The sequence below is a fragment of the Cloeon dipterum genome, chromosome 1 (genome assembly GCF_949628265.1).
Source record: "Cloeon dipterum chromosome 1, ieCloDipt1.1, whole genome shotgun sequence".
NCBI lineage: Eukaryota > Metazoa > Arthropoda > Insecta > Ephemeroptera > Baetidae > Cloeon > Cloeon dipterum.
This window is the reverse complement of record NC_088786.1, coordinates 2480435-2499396: the sequence shown is the minus strand read 5'-3', so window position 1 is coordinate 2499396 and position 18962 is coordinate 2480435. Positions and strand designations below refer to the sequence as shown.

The 18962-nt window shown below is 39.6% G+C and overlaps 1 protein-coding gene across 2 annotated transcripts; it reads left to right on the top strand.

Moving 5' to 3' along the window:
* The first annotated feature begins 2126 nt into the window (after positions 1-2126).
* Positions 2127-9992, top strand: ZnT77C (Zinc transporter 77C). Of its 2 annotated transcripts, none has more exons than XM_065496751.1 (10): positions 2127-2306; positions 6342-6551; positions 6921-7055; positions 7117-7354; positions 7573-7815; positions 7890-8015; positions 8391-8569; positions 8626-8712; positions 9038-9292; positions 9516-9992. In XM_065496751.1, the coding sequence occupies exons 1-10, from the start codon at positions 2241-2243 to the stop codon at positions 9714-9716; spliced, it is 1740 nt and encodes a 579-aa protein (XP_065352823.1). In that variant the 5' UTR covers positions 2127-2240; the 3' UTR covers positions 9717-9992. The 2 variants fall into 2 exon arrangements, with proteins under 2 accessions (XP_065352823.1, XP_065352822.1); XM_065496750.1 differs by having other exon boundaries at positions 6339-6551.
* The last annotated feature ends 8970 nt before the right edge of the window (positions 9993-18962 follow it).

Below are 18962 nucleotides of genomic sequence, written 5' to 3'. Positions count from 1 at the left end.
TGAGGCGGACGGGGGTGCAATTGTGTCTGGGAACCGGCCGCACGTGGCTGCTGGGTGGAGTGTGGAGAGCCCGGCGCATCGCTCCATCTGCTGCCATGCAAATAGTAAAAAATGCAAGCGGCCGCCGTGTCTATTGCAAACCGCATAATGCGCCCACGTGGCTCTGCCCTGCACCCGGCTGATAAAAATTCGAGCAGGGGGTGCGTTTCGGCGTGGGGGCGAACTCGCTTTTCGGGGGTGAGTCCTGCTCCTGCTTTTGTGCTCGGCCCATGAATAATCCGGTGCATGGGTAACACGACCCCCGGCTACGGAAAAACACAACTATGCTCTTTGAGGAAAATGCTGCTTGCCAAAAGTCGAGGGTGCAGCTTCCGCACCTGAATCTGCTTCCTTTTATTTGCCATTAAAGTGCCTCTTTGTAATAGAAACTGGCTGCACGTGCGTAAAATATTTTATATTTTTGTATTAGCCATTATTGGAAAATTTTATTCAATTAAATTTATTTATAACAAAATCTTTATGAACTACTATTTCAATTTTTATTATTTAATATTCAAAATTTTGCATAATTTTTAATTGATATAAATGGTTTTAATATGTAAAGTGGTATTCTTTAAATTTTGTATGTTTCCTCCAACAAGGGAAAAAGTGATAATTTAGCTCTGGACGTTTTATGTAAAATGCAAATATTTTAGCCACTCCACTCATCGCTCATATCCAACATGAACCCATCAAGCTCTTTTTCTCAATTTGAAATTGTTGTCAGGAGGCAAGTTTGAAAAGTTGCATTCGCTTTGGTGTTATCAGAGCAGGGGTTGCTACGCAGCGTATGGGGTTGTGCTGCGATACATAAATACTGGCGTTGATACTCCCCTGAGGCCGCTGTTTTAGTGAGTCACAGATGGCACGGCGCGCAACCAAGGGCTCTTAAGGGTATGAATAGTGGTGTCTTTTGCATTTAATGCCCTTATCGCAACGGACGCAGCGACATGATTTCCAAATCTTTGATCTGCCGTTTCTTCAGCAGGGGTGTGAAACACATAAATGCGTATCATTTGGATACAATTTGCTATGCCATTTTTTAGACAATTTATCCGTAAAAATAGTCTGCTTTGGAGCAATTTGGTCAATTTAGACGGCTTAAGATGCAAAATGTTATTCTGCATGGCACGCTCGACTTGCACTCACGTCCCATGATGTAATAAAGTAGTTTCAGAGAGATTTAAGTTAAATTCCGTTTCGCAAATTATAAAATAATATTGTACGTTTTTTCACGTGCAAAAAGATTAACACCATTAAACTACTTGGCTACCTAGAAGAGGTTGAGAAATGTCTAGTGGCTTGTGGTTCTTGGAAATCCAACCATTAGAAGCTGAGATTTGGGCGTGCAAATATTTTTTGAAACCCTAAAAAGTTAGCGCCAATTTTTAAGCTTTAATTTAAAAAATTTAGGTAAAACGCCATTCCAGATGAACCTATTTTTTGGCGCTCTACAAGTTTGAAAATTTAAAAGTATCAATTTTAAATTTGTGTTCTAATTCGAAAATTCGATTTTAGTGACCTTGATCTTTGACCTACCACTTTGAGGTCCACTTGACGACACGAGTTCAATGGTGTTCGAATTTTTCTGTACCGATTTGGAGAAAACTCTAAAATTCCAAACACGAAATTCAACAAATAAAGTCTAACAATAATTACAAACAATACCCTGAAAAAGGAGCAGGAGCTTGGCTCCGCATCCGCTACTAAATGAAATGCTTTTCACAGCAAAAAGTATAGTTTTTGTCCCCTTCGATCTATGGCCGAATAGAGCGAAATGGAGTTGACACACTCAATTTCACTGGAGTGAAATTGCGTTCATCTCGGATCGCGCCCATGAAGCGGAACAAAAAGAGATGGCGTGTCTCATTGCCGATAATAATGTACACAGAAGCGAGACGGAGATTCGATTAGCAAGTCTAGCGGCTAACTAATTGAGGTGACAACGCACGAAGAATGGCACAAAGGCGAGAGAGCGAGCGAGCGGTGGCAGCGCCGTGAACTAAATAAAATTCGTCGTCAGCGGGCGGGCGCACGCGGAGGGGAAGCGGATGCTGGGCCGCGCGCGACCGGGCCAGCGCCAGCACCAGCAGCCAGCAGTACTGATTGTGAGCGCCGCGATTCGCAGCGATGCACACGCGGCCGGACACGCGGACCTCCTGATGGCCTAGGTCCAGCTGAGAAGGCTCTACTGACGTGCGATGACTGCCTCCGAAAGCAGCGGCACCTCCGGCCAGCACAATGAGCTCTCACAGCTCGGTTCAAAGGTCTGTTTTCTCTTTCTATAATATTTAAAATGATTTTATTTATTTTAAAATGACACGCCCAAGAACTAATAGTATTTTGAATTGCTCTGCGATGGGAAATTTGTGACTGTTGTGAAATCCACTAACTTTTGACATTACAAATTCAACAAATATAGTTGTTTTTAGACTTCCATGCCTTATTTTTTATCACCAAATTAAAAGGACTGAAGGGGAGTGTGCGCGCGATAAAAAATGTATTTTTTTATTCAAACTGCTCAACCAACTTCACAGCTAGAAGCAATGCGGGCAGCGGTGAAATTTTTGTTATGTTTTCATCATGTTAATTAGCATTGAAATATTAACGCAGCGTATATTGTAAAATTTCTACAAGTACGCGCACTCTTATTAAATTAATCAGATAAAAGCCAATAAAAACTTTAAAAGTTCAAACAATAGAAGCATTGAATGTGATAATAACTTGTTACTTTCATTAATCTAAACTAGAGATAAAACGTTTCACTTCTATATATTTCGCTATCGCTGGAGTATTTTTATCCAGTCGAGGCTCGGCCCCAAACTTTATGGCGTCAAAAAAGTTGCAGATCAACCAAGCACGTGATCCCATCCATAACAGCGCTGATGGCAGGTGCCTAGAAATTTGCATACGCCATCAGCAGATTGAAAAAAAACCAGTTACCAGCCCGTGAATACAAATTGTCGTTGTTTGGCGATTTTTTCTGCAGCCGAGGGTGTAGTCCTCTAGTTGTTAAAATTGTAAACATTTCAGCCTCGCCTCGCGCCCAGATGAAATAACGGTACACACACGCGGCAGCACACACCGTGCACACATTAACAGACAGTCACCCGCGATATCTGATCAAGTTTACCGAGCAAACCATAATATATATTCACGTATATTTTGCTATGGCGCATTTACTTCGATGGAATTTAGCAACGAAGAGCGATTGCGTGACTCTTAGCTCCAAAATCAATCTGTTTTATGGCACGTTGTCTCGCTATTGACATGCGGATTGCAAACAAAGATTACATGGTAACACTTTATCTAAGTGGATATGCGAATATAGGGTACCGAGGCTTACCGAGACAACCGGGTAATCAAGTGGGCCCTCTAAGAAAAACAAAATTTAGAACAAATAATATTTTTGTTAAGTTGATTGAAAAGAGCGTCGTCATTAGGTATATAAGAAAACAATTAAGACGTCTCGGAGAATTAGATCGGTTAATATTTGAGGAGCGTTTTGGACAATATCCAAAACTCCCGCACTATAGCGTATTCTATTTTTAGCCCATTTTGTGGAAGTTGACGCCTCCCCCGGCCTCTAAATAAAAAAGGAATGCGAAAACTCAGCATCACGGACGAGTGCGTGGTCAATTAGGATAATTATTGGACAAACGCGTTAACCGAGTCTCGTTAGCAGATTTTCAAGTTCAAGGGCAGTTCACTACACTGATACTGGATGGTGAATTCAACAAGTATTCGCTCTTCGTTTTGTCTGATCAAGCTAAAGTGGTTTATTAAAAAAAAGGTTTGACTTTTTTATACAGAATTAATTTGTTTTGATCGACAGAGTGTAAGGGATCTTGGGTAACTGCTTTCACACTCGCGCGCTTGACTTTAAAAATTATCCCACTAGAAAAAAATGAATGGTGTGGTTCAGGCATTCGATGCGACCAAAACGACGAGGAATAAGACACACACTGTTATTAACTGACGCTGCCTTCTACGCGCGCGGTACTCCTCTCTGTGGCTTAAAGGTATTTTATTTTTCATTTTCAGCACGTGAGCTTTTTGCATTGATGTAATTTTTAAAATTTTCCAAACCTTAAATAACATGAAGACCTTGCTACACTCTTGAACAGCACAGTTATTCTAAGAGGCCTGTTCTTTACAACATTTTCGGAAAGCAATAACAGATGAGTTGCATCGAAAACAGTAAAAGCAACTTTCCTGTATAATTCTGTTACAATGCTAAGCCAGAATATGGCCCATTCTAAAAGTACTGCAAAATAGCCGCGCGGAGAATTTGTGTATATATCTACGAAACGTCGGCGGCCATGAGCTATTTAAGAAAAGACGGGGTTATTCTTTCAAAAATATACCATGCCGGCTCAATGGAACGTCGGGGCGCAACATATAGAAGAGGCAGGCATTCGGGTTCACTCTATGGATGAGCAACAAAAGTTACTATAAATGAAACAATTCTTGTGACGTCATATCACATGTATCACAACCTTTTTTGTAGGATTTCTTCCCTCAACCTGTTGCGCGCAGTGAAAAATCTCGCTGTCTGCCTTTGCTGGGCATTCAATTGGTTCTAAACATTGATTAACTGCACTCAAATTGATACAAACTGATTGTGCTGAGATAATAATGAGCGTATTTTTGTGTTTCATTTTTGTTTTCGCCCGACAATTTTCCAGCAATAGAATCAATGAAATGAAATGAAATGTCCACTTTAAATAAATCAACGCTGTTGACAATTTGCAAGCCTCTCACATTACCACATGGCAATCATTCAATTTATTTAATTCTGTGCGCCGTCATCCGTCTCTAACAATGCTCCACGTGATATTTCACTAGATTCAGACGAGATGCAGCGAAAATTCGCTTTTAAATCTCTATGAGTGGTTAAAAATTTAAACGATTCGTCAGACTGATGACAAAATTTGTTCCACGAAAGTTTGCCATTTGTCAATTTTCATTTGAGCACCATCCTGGATTTCCGAAAAAATCTCCAAGTGGTTTTGTTCATAAAATCGAAGTTCTTAATAAATTTGTACCATAAGATGCCCACTTAGATTTTTAAATATTTTCCCGAGTATGGGATGAAATGTTGCCTCAGGTGTGAGTAAGATGCCTTAAGAATTTACGGAATGGAGAAATACACAGAGGGTCAGAGGTTGAAAAACGGGTATTTTTATTTTGTTTGGGAAAGGTCCCGGAACTAGCGGGGGGTCACTCCTGAACTCAGAACGGGCGAGAAATCGAACCCTGGCGTCAGGGTAGCCCCCGAGCCATTAATTATGGTTCTGTTTATTGATTCAATTTGCAAGATGCACACCGTTGGAACGGCAGAGTCACGAGCGTTCTGAAAAGGTACATTTCGACCCTTGGGAAGCCATCAGGGAACACCCTGATCTGCCTGCAATCTCGTTCCTGAGCACGAGAAGGGTCAAAATGCTACATTTGTGAAGACAGAAAGGGAAAAATTGTAGAAAGAGCAATGGTTAAATTTAATTTTTCTAAAAAAAACTGGAATTTAAATATCTTACGATTGTTTTACCTATATAAAGCAACTTATTTGGCCGAATTTCCAATCAGGAAAATGCGTTGTCACAGTGGTTGGTAGGGCCGCTACGGACGGCAGGTTTTTTCCGAGCGAGTAGCTTCTTCCAATCGGTCAACATGTTGACAGTGCAGAGTCCAGTCGAACGGAAAAATTGCTTCGGCGGCCTATATCGCGGAGAGGCCTGATTTAATCTCGACGGACGCATGTTTGAATTTCCCTAATCTGCATGAGGCAGAGCATTGTAGGAACACACAACCAGTGGAGTGTCGTGCGCAAAGCAGGAGCAGAGAAAGAAGTAAGCCGCGGGTCGCGCGTCCTCGCAGCGTCTTGGTTCACTCAAACTGGTCAGCCAGCCGAGCAGCGCGTTGGGCTACTCACTCAAATAATCGAGCATTCATTGCGTTGTCTGAGTGTCGCAGTAAGTGGAGTACTCGCTCGAGTGGACCGACAAAAGAGGCTCATCTCGGTCCGTTCCGTTTATTACTCGCTTTTATGACACTTGCGAGTATATAGGCTTTGAGCCGAGTGCGCGGCGATAATTTGCGGAAGTGCGTGCGGTTTCTGATAAAAGGCTCTCTAAGTAAGAGTGAGTGACCCCTGCCGCAAATATTTGGCATTTTTGTTATATCAATTTAATTTTTTTATGTTTATTTACTTGAGAAAAACAAAATTATTTATTTTTTTAACAGAATTGTTGCTACTGTGATTAAACACTTGATAATTTTGAATCTTTCCGTTGCAGCAGCCCGTGCGGCACCCAGCTGTGATGTCGGTGAAGCAATGGTTCAGGCAGCTGCAGCCGCTGCCGCTCTACCTGATGATGGCACTGACCATCCTCTTTTTCATTGTCGAACTGGTCGCCAGCCACGTAACGCACGCGCTCACCCTGCTCGTCGATTCTTATCACACTCTGTGCAACCTTATCGCCCTCACTGGATGCGTTATCACCATTAAGGTAAGGAGTTTCCAGTCTGTTGAGTGGACAAATATTTGCTCCGAGGGATTAAATTGAAGCCAGGTGAATTCTTGAAATTGAGGACGCATAGAGAACATACAATCTGATTGAATTTCATAAAATTTTAAAAAGGAGCATCAAAATTATTCTCAAACAACTTCTTGCTTTTTTTTAATTTGATAAATTGTTTTATTACATTGAAGAATATTTTGTTTACGTGCAAGAGTTTTGAACAGCTGCTTTCCTTTAATTTTTATTATTGTTACAACAAACATTCGACGAGGATGGACTGTACATATATTATTTCGATTCACCTACTATATTTATTTATTACACAAAAATGTAAAAATGTCTCATTTTTCCCACCAGTATGGAAGAGAGCAAGCACAGGGGGTGTATTACGCGCCGGCGAGGACCTCCGACAGCGACGATAGCAGCTCTGAGAGCTCGATGGGGCGCGGGAAGTCGAGCCGCGGCTGCAACGGCAAGCAACGCAAGCAACAGGTCAATACACACTTTTGTTCTCTATTTAAGGTTGACACTCGGCTATCAATCTCGTCTGCAGGGTCTCCTGAATTCTGAGCGGAGATTAAAAAACACCTTTGGCTGGGCGAGGATGGAGGTGCTGCTCATGCTGGTGGGCTCCGTGTTCCTGGCCTCGCTCTGCTTCTCCATCATTGTCGAGGCAGTGCAGACTCTGTTCCACATCGGACACTCGGATGCCATGCACTACCCGATGCCAGTCATGATAATTGGCCTGTGTGGCTTCCTGCTCAATGTCATTTGCTTCTTCACGATCGGAGGTAATTGAATTTCAATTTTTGCACTTTTATGACGATGAAAGGCAGTAAACATTTTTCTCTCTGGTCAAATTAAAAATAATTGAAACAAAATCAATTAATTTGAGGACAGAACTATTTTAAAAAATATATTTCCTTCGGCTGGTGCCGATTTTGTCCTCAAAATCGCGACAGTTTTTTTTATTTAATTTAATTTTTTTAATAAAAATACTTTTTTCCAGGTTACACTTTCCACCAGGGCAGCTTTTTGCACGTGAACGCCGAGGGCAACGTGGTGATGGACCGCGACCTGACGGAAGATAACGTCCGCGTGGGTAACAGGCAGCTCTCGGCGCGGAGGCCAGTGATTCGCGAGGACGAGGTTTCGCAAATCGAAAAGTGCGAGGTGCCAGCCGACCCGGGGTCGAACGTGCAAGTCAAAACGGGCAGGCAAGGTGCGCGAGAAATGCTTCGCGACGTCAGCAGTGAGTGTCACAATAATAATTATGCTGCAAGAAGTCGAGTTTTGATTGATTGACCAAAATGTGTTTCGCAATAGGCTGCCTCTTTGTGATCGTGTGCGCTGCGATTGTCTACAAAACGGATCCGCACTTGGCCAAGTACATCGACCCTGCACTTTCGATTCTCTCCTGCCTCTTTCTTCTCGCACTCAGCATTCCCTACAGTGAGTCCGACTGTTTAATTCGTGCCCCGCATACCAATGGGGGCATTGTTTGGCTATGCCTTATTTTTCAAATTCATTTTCTTTTTCTTGGCCGTGCAGCTTTCAACCAAATTAGTCACTAATGTGTTAGTTGATCGATTCGTTCAATCGAAGCTAAAGAAATTTGTGCTCACTCGTTAAGAAATTATAGCAGTTAAAACTTTGTTCAAATTTTGACTGAAATTATGGAAGTCTGAGAACGATAAATATCGCGATATAACTTATTGCCAACTTTTGTCAAACGCTACAAACATCAGAAAAAAATATTTCATTTTTATCGTTAATGCGTGAACTGTTTTTCTCTAGAGTTTTTCCTAAAAAGTGTCCAAATTTTAGTGAAAGAGTCTGCAAGTATCCTCTTGCAAACCATTCCTGGCTACATCGACATTGACTCGCTGAAAAATGACCTGGTCAAAGAGTTCACGAGCATTGAGAATGTCCACGAAGTGCACATTTGGTGTCTAACCCCAACAAAAGTATACGCGACAGCGCACATTGTCCTGCCCAACCATGGTGTACGTTCAGACTTTTTATCGAGTTCCGCTGCATAAGCTCATTTTCTGCCAAACAGGAATACGTGCAAATTAAAGAACAATTGATGGATTTTTTCCACGAACGGGGCGTCACCCAAGCAACTCTTCAACCAGAATTTTCACAGGTAAATCAAACCACGTATGTTAAAAGAGACAATTTAAGTTTATTTGAAACCAAACAATTCTGAAAATCAGAGTGGCGCGAAGGAGTTTTTGAAATCAACTTTTAAGATTTAATTGTTGGATTTTCCTTTAAAAAAATGAAAATTCAACGTTTCCTGAACATCAGTGCAGCCATGACACTGATGACGTCACAATATGGCCACTCTCTTTGTTCCAGCACCATACTAATTTTCAGAATTTTAAACCCTTCTCCTCTCACATAAAAAATGTTCTATTTAGAAACTTACTCTTGTCTTTACGAAGCCTCTACTTATAAATTTCTTGTAGGCTGTGGAAAGGAGTTTTCCGGATGGCGAGTGCTATTTGCGGTGCCAGGGCAAAGGGTGCGAAAATCAGAACTGCTGCAAGCAGACCCCAAGCCCAACAGACAGCACCGAAGACCTTCCCCACCACCACCACGAGGGCCACAACCACAGTCACGGCAAGGGGGGCAAAGGCCACGGACACAGCCACGCCAGCAAAGCACCTGCCAAATCGAAAAGCAAGAAGAACGACACTTGCCAAGATGCGTCGGTGCAAGAGGTGACAAGACTTTTTGATTACATTTTGTTTATAATATCATATTTATGCATTATTTTAGCCCTTAATTATATACCGTTTAGTATAATATCAGTTTGGACCAGCCAGCGCGTCTCGTAGATTAGGCAATAGGAGATAATAATGATAAGAAAAGTGTTCATTCTTTTAAAAAAAATTATATATGAATGTCCGCATAGTCTCAAAGGCTAGACCTTGATAATTCCAGATGAATGGCGTCGCTGAGTCTGCAAATTCAAGCAGCATGAGTGAAGTGAGGTTGGACCCTGCGGAAGGCGAAGGTCCAGTGTCGCCGAAGCAGCGAAGTCGGTCAGTGTGCGACCTCGAGCAGACGAGAGACTCTTTCGAGGACTACGCAATCAAGCGGGTTAAACAAACTAGCTTAGTCGACGTCATGCATTTGTGCTAAAAATGCGCTCTACGTGTACTCTCTCATCCTGTGATATGATATATTCAAACTGCGTCTATGATTAACTAACGAAGAGTGTGTTGCGGCCTACAGCTTTTGTACGTGTGTTTTTGGTTGGGACAAAAAATATTCATGCATTTTCTCAAAGCAGTTATTGTTTTTACGGGTTTAAAGTGACCACATAATGAACGCTGCAAAGTATTGAAGATAAAATGTTATTGCATTCATGTTAAAGTCTTGATGAATAAAAATAGGGATGGTAAAATTGAATATTGATTGGCCTGATGTGTTTGGTTTAATTTTTAAGACACTGCAAAAATCACAAAGTTGTAAGATTTTTAATACCACGCTATTAAGCAATGCTATTAAAACAGTAGAAATTTATAAACTATCACAACTGAAGAAAACGTAAAAATTTTGGACTTTAATAATTTGGTTAATTTAATTGTAAAAATGATCCCTTTTAAGAATGCTCGTAGACCTCTTTACCAATACAGGTGGCTAACAGTACTTGTCTTTTTTCCTGTCCACGCAATATAATTATTAGTATTAAATATTACAAAATTAGGAATACGGGGGTGTTGCGGTTTGTGTGCATGATTGAATAATATTGCAGTTTCCAAACCAAAGGAAAGAGAAAAGTGGATCACCTTCTTGCAGGAAAATTTAGGAAATGACTGGTCTCCGCCGTTAGAAGGAATGACTTACATTATTTGTTCATTGCACTTTCTGCCCAGCGACTACATTAAGAGTCCGCTTGTACGCCGTTTGACTGACGACGCGTTTCCAAAACTACGCACTCCTGAGAACGACAAAGAAAACCAAAACAACGCTTTGCTCGTAAATTTCATGATAAAGTGCAATATGTTTTAGTATACAATATTTTCGCAGACAAAGACTTGCTCAGAACCAAAAGAGGCGGCGTTAAACTCGAATGAAAATCAGGTTAATTTTAATAATTCAAAACACCATGAATATTACGGTGAGTTTTATGTAATTATGTATGAGATCTCAGATGGGCGACCCCTTTTTGTGGCGAAAACTTATTACTAGGGAGACATGCACATAAAATAATGACTATTTGAAGCTAAATGAATGGGCCTACATAACATTTCACATTTTTCAGGTAATCCATTACGGGAAAATCTTGTCTCCATCGCAGAAGGGATCTCTGAAGAGCCTTGACCGTTCTGCTAACCCAACAATATAAGGCCAAAAGAACAGGAAAATTACTGCCCACGTGTGATAAGCAGTACTGCTGACAACATTTCTGATCCAACGTTAGGGCAGACATATTATATATGTATTATGGAATCTGGAAGAAATCTTAATCACCTAATACAGTTTGTCCCTACCTTTACCACTATATTTTATATTTCTATAAACTGAAATGACTGAATATAGAAAATAATTGTATCTCTTTTGAATCTTTTCTCAAAATTGAATTGACCGTTTGCCTTGTATAAAGGAAATATACAATGCGCTTTGAAATGACACTTAAGTCTTTTTATATTCCTAACCCTAAACAGATTTTTTCTCAACGATGAATCACCTGAATTCGTAACTTTACTTATTAAAATGTGATTTTGGTGACATCATGATTTAAAATGTTATGGAGAAATAAACAATTCACTTTAATATCACGGAGTCAATCTTCAAACGAAAATAACAAGAATATTGCAATCTGACAAATAAAAAAGGAGGCGTAACTAACAAATAATTTAGAGAGATTAAATTAATTTTGATGAATATAAATTGAAGCGTTAAAAATAAGCATTTTTTTCTGCCGCCAGTTGAATTCATTGTCAGTCATTTGTTACCGATCAATAAATATAGCTATAAGTGCTTATGGTGACTAAAATGCGCGGTTCAACTGCAAATAGTAAACGTAAGTACGTTTAATATTTCAATAACCTTAAGGTTTTTGGAAATGATCTGTTAGATCAAGCTCATTATTAGTTTGCCTATTTTGTTGATGCACTAATGTTATTTAGCCTTTTCCATGTCTAACAATAAATTCAACGCTAATTGAGGAAGTTGTAGCAGATGCGCCTTTGTAGAGTAATTGAATTAAATGCCGCCACTGCCGAAAAGAATACAGTTTAGCTTTTAAGTTGCAAAAATAGACTTATTCACTCTCAGCTTCTTTTGTTTGATCCTTGCGAGAGCAGTTAGGATTGCGGCTTCTTTAGTCTAGTGCAAAAACACATAGGAAAAGAAAAGACACTTTGTCTCCACACGATCTTTGGATTTTTTTGTAGTCAATCGGGAACCGTTTTGCTGATATTTCTATTTGTACCAATGTGTGTTTTCGGCTGGGAGATTAAGCGAGCCAAATGCATTTGTCACCAGCCATACACGCTGTGGAATCAAGGAAATCGAGAAAAAAGGGTTCATCAGCCTTTCTCTACTCACATGTCGCGTGCATCACAAATTCAAATTTATATAGAGAACGAAACCTTGCCGCTTGTGTGCTTGTACAAGGAAGCGTTTCTCACGTTTTTTACCGCGCTGATTTTGCGTCATCAAACATCAACTTTGGCACTAACAAACGTTAAAATCAAAATTTTGACAGGTCCTTGAAGAAGAAAAATCAGAAAAGCACATATTATCCTTTTTAAAGGTTTCAATGTATAGTTAACTGGCTTTCAATACTCTTTGTGATTTACTCTATATTGAAATTCGAAACTAAATAGCCTTTATGTAATGGACCAAGAGTAACGACGAGTAATATTCAATTAAAACCCTGCTCCCATGGAAAACTGCACGTCATATAATTGTTGTTATCTATCCATTTGATCAGCCCGCCGTTTAACAACCGTCGTGAATTGTAAATGGACACAAGTCTCATTGCATCGCGACCCAACAATCGAGCATTTCGCTTCACTTTTTCCGCATGATCAGGAATTCCACACCCGCAGAAGGAGCATTGAATCTGCATTTTCAATTGAACAATCCCAGCAGTGCGGTCTAACGAAAGGACCCATTCCGAGAAGCGACAGGAGCCAATTTCCACACTCGGTTTCATTAACGACGACTTCGGCAATTATTTTCCTGCAGCCGGCCAGCAGGGGAAATAATAATGAATCGGCGTCGTTCCACTTTGCTCAGATCGATTTTTTGTTGGCGTGGAGAGATAAAGAAAAATACAAGCAGCCAATCGAAGAGCGAGAGTGAGTAAGAAAAGTGAATCTGCCGAGTCAAGGACGACTGTTCGGCCCTTTTTCCTGCAGCAGACCATTGAGATGGACAATTTGTGGTCTCCCTGGTGGGAAAATCTTTTTTTTCCTCACGGCGGGATAAAGCGTGGGTGCGCGACCAGTATAGGCTGCTCCGGCACTCAGCGAGTCGCAGCCATTGAAGCGACCCGCAGGTGCCAAATGATGCATCTCGCGCGCTTCATAACTCCATATTTCACACGAAATTTTCGCACCCTCCACAGGTGCGACGCCACACAAGACACAAGGCTGTGCCGCACTGACGCTATAGCGCGTGTGCGTCATTTTTTTTATTCGCTCGATGTTGGCAAAGATTGTCTATCATTGAAAAAAAAATTAGAAAAGAAACGTTTCTGTGTCATGGAATTAGAGGTAAATTACCAATGAAAAGTCAGCAAAATCTGTGAGCTTGTGAATTTTAGCATGAATTTTCATTTAGCATTAATTTCCCTGTGCTTTACTGCAACCCATCACAGTCATTCTGTGCTCGAATGGTTAAATAATTAATTAAAAATTGGATGTGTTTTTTGCACCGATCAAGGCCAAGTCAAAGCGAAGACCACCTGAAAAATACTCTCGCTTCATTGGTTTCAAGAAATCTGATGAGTCGATGATTTTCCGTCTGAAGCTGCTGAGCAGCACGACACGTGAAATCAGCCATACACGTCAAAATCCGACACGTCCCGTTCATGAACCTGCTTGCTGACGTAAATAGCTAAATTTAAGAATTAGCAGAACAACTCAAATCATCGACCCCTTGCAAATAATGTTCTCATTCAAACATTTTCTTTTTAGAAATGCCTCTGTTTCTGCATAGAAATCAGAATGGGGTTGATGAAATTCCCCTTTAAAGTAATATAGAGCCAACAATTAAGAGTATTCTTATTTTTGCCTTTGATTTAAGGAATTTTTAGCAATAATGTAAGAACAGTATAATTTCAGATTTTAGGCAAATTTATCAAAAAATTAAATAATTTCGATATTTTTTCATCGCGATCTATTCAATGGTGTGCCAATTTTGAGCTAAATATTCCCTAAATTTTGAAATAAATCTGAGTTTTTCTTAAAGCTTGATTAGCATGCAAATTTTTGATCCGAGATTTTCTCGAAAATTTAAACGGCAACTTGGGAAATTTTTTTTTCTCAATTTTCAGAGAGTACAACAAGTGAAGTTAAAAAATTTAATACAAAAATTATATTTTACTGTAAAGATTTTCTTCTCCATTTTTATTTAAAAGATTGTCTAGAATAAATTCATATTTTATGGCTTTTCAAAGAAAGTAGAAAAACAAATAAAGTAAAATGAAACAGTTATTCAAAGGAAGCAGAATTAAATTATGACTCGTTAGATGTAATTGCAAAATTCGCGGCTGCCTGACGAGCGAGATGAGTGAGTTAAGGCAAGCCGGCGGCGGCGGCGGCATCCGCAGCACAAACAAAAACCGATTTTCTGCTTTTCTCGCATCCTCGGCTGCACACACGAAACGAAAGTGAAGCGAACGAACGACACGAGAGCAGAATGCATGAAGTGACTTTTATGCGGGTGGCCGAAGCAGCCATCGTGTCGTCCGTGTGTGTGTGTGTTGTGCGAGCAGTCAGTGCTCTTTGCTGTGCGAATCATTACACGCCAACTCATTATGCATCATCGTCGGAAAACGAGCAACACAAACAAAGGGCGCGGTGCCGTTAGCCGCAGAAAAAGCGAAAACCGCAACAGAAATCAAAAGGACTCAAAATAAGTGGATTTTATTTTACTTCGACTCCATTAACACCATCCCTCGAGCTTGGCACTCAATCGAAAATTTCCCCTCTCATCATCTCGTGTGAATGGAACATAATTTAAATTATGTAATAAATTTAAATATTAAATAATAAATTTAACAACGCACTATCTTTTTAGTTCAACAATCTTATGACCACTTATTACTGCAGTTTCCTTTAGAGCAAAGCTAAAGAGAAAACCTTTACCTTTACTTGAATCACCATCTAAAAATTAGGGAAAACTGGGAAAACTATAAATTTTATTTATAATGAGTCGACCGTTTAAATTGGTGAGAAAATTGGCTCCAAAGCAATGTCTCCTTATAACTGGAAAACCACGATTAATTTCAAAATTTAGGGAATTTTTCCTCAAAATTCGCACACCAATGGATAGATCGTGACGAGTAGAGGGATCGAAATCGATAAATTTGGCAAAATCTGAAATTTAGCTCTTCTTTGGTCCTAATTTTAGAGATAAAACTATTGCTAATAACCAACCTTTTTCTCTCGAGCAATAAACCAGTAAACTTAATTTAATATTAAAATTAGGATTTCTTTAAAATAAACTGGCTCTTAGGTGGGGCGCCAAAATTCCACAAACAATTAACTCAATGAACCACCCCCGCTATGAAAAATGTTGTTAATTGTTGGCCTGTAAATCTCTACTTTTACTATGCGATATTTTGCGAATTAATCTGCATTTCTGCTCTATGCAAAAAGAAGAAGCTTCCTAAAACAGAACTGTATTCGCTTCACTTTTGTGCGCGTTCCTAGACGCGAATCAAAAAGCAAGACAAAAGAGTCAGATTGGTCGCGCCGAAGGAATTTTGAAGTCTGAATAGGTGCGTGCTTTGTCCGGCAGGTAATTTGTCGGTCAGTGGCCAAAACGCAAGCGTGATATTGTAAATAGCACGGATTCGCGCCTTAATTCAATTAGCGTGAAAATTCACACTGAGCATGCATTATTAACGTGCATCGTACTTTCGCGATTGTATGTAATAAATAAATGTGGGCATGGGCGCAACAAAAACCAGCAAAACCACACGATTTGGATGCGTAGCGAATTTTCCTACTCATCACAGCCTTGAATTACTCTCTCAGTTATGGTTACCTACACATACGAGTTGTTACCTGCAATTTTGACTACTACACTTGATTGTGATGTGCGAAAATGTAAATATAGACGCACAGTAATAATTCTTTATTTGACTTTTGGCAAGAATAAATCACTACATGCAATTACAATGCACCTTAATTATACAAGTTCCGTACAAAAAGATAGTAATCATCAACATTGTTGAGCATCTTAAGGTTCAATGGTGTTTGTTTGTTATTAAAGTTTAAGCTTTGTACAGATCATCTTTTAAACCTGAAACATTATCTAAAAAATGATAAAAGCTAAAATTTGCCCAGGTTCCCTTTAATACTGTGGGAAAATCGTTTACGTGCTAAACAGCACTTCTCCCTATTAAAAATCAGGATTTTCCCCAGATGGGAAATAAACGCCATAACTCGCACACCGTTAAAAAGATTGCGACGATAGGAACTGAAATCAAATGGAAAAAATTCGACCAACCGTTTATTTTATTGATAAATTTGGCAAAATCTGAAATTAAACTGTTACTAGGTAAAAAACTGGTTGCTATTAATTTCACAAACAATAAATTCAAAGTCTGCTAAACTCATCAATGCAAGATGTTCTTAATTTTCGGCCTGTATAAATAGCACTACTTTAAGGACCAGCAAGGCAAATCTGCTAAAAAAATTAAATTTAAAAACTTTTAGGATTTTCACAAAGAATTTAGTTTTCAAGGATTCAATTTTTAGTTTCTCATTTTCTTCGCAAACATGGCTTCAGTTGAAGCTTTTCATAGATTTTGTGTAGATACATAATTTTTCTTTCCAGTTATGCTGAACAGCTGAAAGGATAGAAGTACGTGTTTTCAAAATTATTTAAAAATAAAATAGATTTTGGTAAAAGCGACTCCGGTGCGCGTACATAATTGAAATACATATAAAATTGTGCAACCAAAGTTTTAGATTTAGTTTAGACTGTTGTGCTGTGTTGTGCTTAATAAAAGACAATTAAAAAATTGTGAAAAGACGCGGGGCGGCTGCGTGGATTGATTTTTTCTGTTTAACCTCTCCCAAAATGTTTGCCCATATTTCCTGAAAATATGAAATCATGTCAGATGACACTTAATGTTTTTTTAAGAAGTTAATATATCTGGTTAGTCTTGCTTACTCTTTTCTCTCTTTTTTAATGATCTAGGCATTAAACATTATGACCTCTAATTTGCACGAGACAAAACTTGTAATTATATAAATTAATAGCATTCCAGACGTCTGTTCAATGACTGCATGCACTCTCGTCGTGATTATAAAAATATTGTTACGAAGGCAGCTAGTGTGCACTCCGACACTTCTGTTACCTTTTTATTTCTTCTAATTTCAAGAATGACCGTGATTTTAATTGTTGCTCGCAAGTTCACAACAACTGCAGCTAGTAAAGAACGCGAGCTGGGCGATTTTACGCATGGCAATTTCTCGTTCGTCGTAGATATGCTGTTCAGCGTGTATTCGAGCAGGCCGAAACACTTTCACGAACGGGACCGTCCTTGCGGATTCCCATCGTCCATAATATTATAATTTGCCGCACGGTTGTTTCCGTCGGCCTTTGCAGATGCACTCGTAAGATAAGGCCGATAACAAGCAAAAGTAGCGTTCTGTCTGACCTTACGGCGTCTCTTCGGCGCGGTCATTTACTATGCACGCTCCACAGCCGCAGCCGCAGTCACAGCCACAACCACCCATCCAGCCACTATCTGCCTTTCGACAGCGATACATCTTTAAAGTAAAAAAATAGCACTCGCTTGAGAAACGAGTTAAGTAATTGTGAGCTGTTGCAGTGCAGAAACGACTGGACCAAATAAATTGTTAGATAAAATACTGCGCAGCTAAATTATACATATACAAATGCCTTGCCGCAACTCGCATATTTTTGTCAAACTTAATCTTACTAATATGTTTGCAGTTGGTTCATTTCATCATTTTTCTTTCGTTAGATTATAGCTGTAAATTCTTCAAAGAAATAGAAAAGATATATGCTTAAATTAATACGGGCATTTTGGAAACTGAATCAACTCAATCAGCATTTGTAAATAATCTAGACCTGTGCACTCTGCATTATTTGTGGTTTTCCGGGGTGATAGCTGAGGCCGGCGATTTTATGACTGACTTTCAACCACCGTGAGATGCTAATGCTCGATTCGGAATAGCCGCAGCTCTGAAATTGCTTCGTTTCCCTCTTTTGTAGCAGAAGGAAAAATATAAACGCGTTGTGGGTTGTTGGTTCCTCAGCGTGACGTTTCAATTCGCAGACGACTTCCCCTTTCGTTCCGTTTGCTGTAGTTTCCGAAACCAATTTTACCGGCCAAATTTAAAAAGGAAAATACATATAAAGAATTACTAATTGCTCTAGTATAGCGATTTGCAACTCACTCTCGGGACGAGAACGCACTCTTTGTGGCCATTTCGAATCCTTGGCGCAACCGTTGCTCGCGCAGCCGTAATTGATGACCATCCTTGATTGTGTTGTGTAATTCTATGCACAATTAATTTTACAGGTAATTTTTCCTCCGCGCTGAGATGCAAAATAAAAACTATTCCACAAAAATGCTCTTCCATGCAGCGCTAAATTTTTCTTCTTTAAATATTTTTTAACCAGAAGCAAAATTCAATACACTCCATCAATGTATGAAACTCGATTTTAAAGCCAGTATATGCCTAATAAAAAGAAAATTAATATATTACGCCAAGTGATAATTGGTTTGGTTTAATCATTATAAAAATTTAATTTAATTTTTTCTAAGCATAATTTGTTAAAAAAAATGTCTCGTGTAGAATTTCACCGCTGAATGCCTAGTTGAAATAATGTGGACAACGTGAAAATAGGGTGAAGGTCGCTTGGGCTAATTATGCTCCACAATCATGTGGTAATGTGAGAGAGAAACACAAGACTTTATTGCTAAAAAGGGAAGAAGCTCCGCGCGTGGGAAGAGGGACATTTAATTTCGAGCACATCATTTTTTGTTTTGTCTCGCGGGCAGCGAGCATCTCTGCTTTCAGAACCTTGCTGCTGACTTCACGAAAAATGTCGACTAGCTCTCACGCGATTATCCAAGAAGAGTGCTTTGCGAAATGCGTCATGATATCAGCTCCATTATCCATGCGAAAATAAACAAATATGTAGAAGAGTCAGGTTTGA

Excerpts from the sequence above, each read along its gene's own strand:
- ZnT77C (XM_065496750.1), top strand. The coding sequence starts at position 2,241 with ATGACTGCCTCCGAAAGCAGCGGCACCTCCGGCCAGCACAATGAGCTC. Across the intron at positions 6,552-6,920 it reads GATGCGTTATCACCATTAAG|TATGGAAGAGAGCAAGCACA; the intron begins GTAAGGAGTTTC and ends TTTTCCCACCAG. Across the intron at positions 8,016-8,390 it reads CGCACTCAGCATTCCCTACA|TGAAAGAGTCTGCAAGTATC; the intron begins GTGAGTCCGACT and ends TCCAAATTTTAG.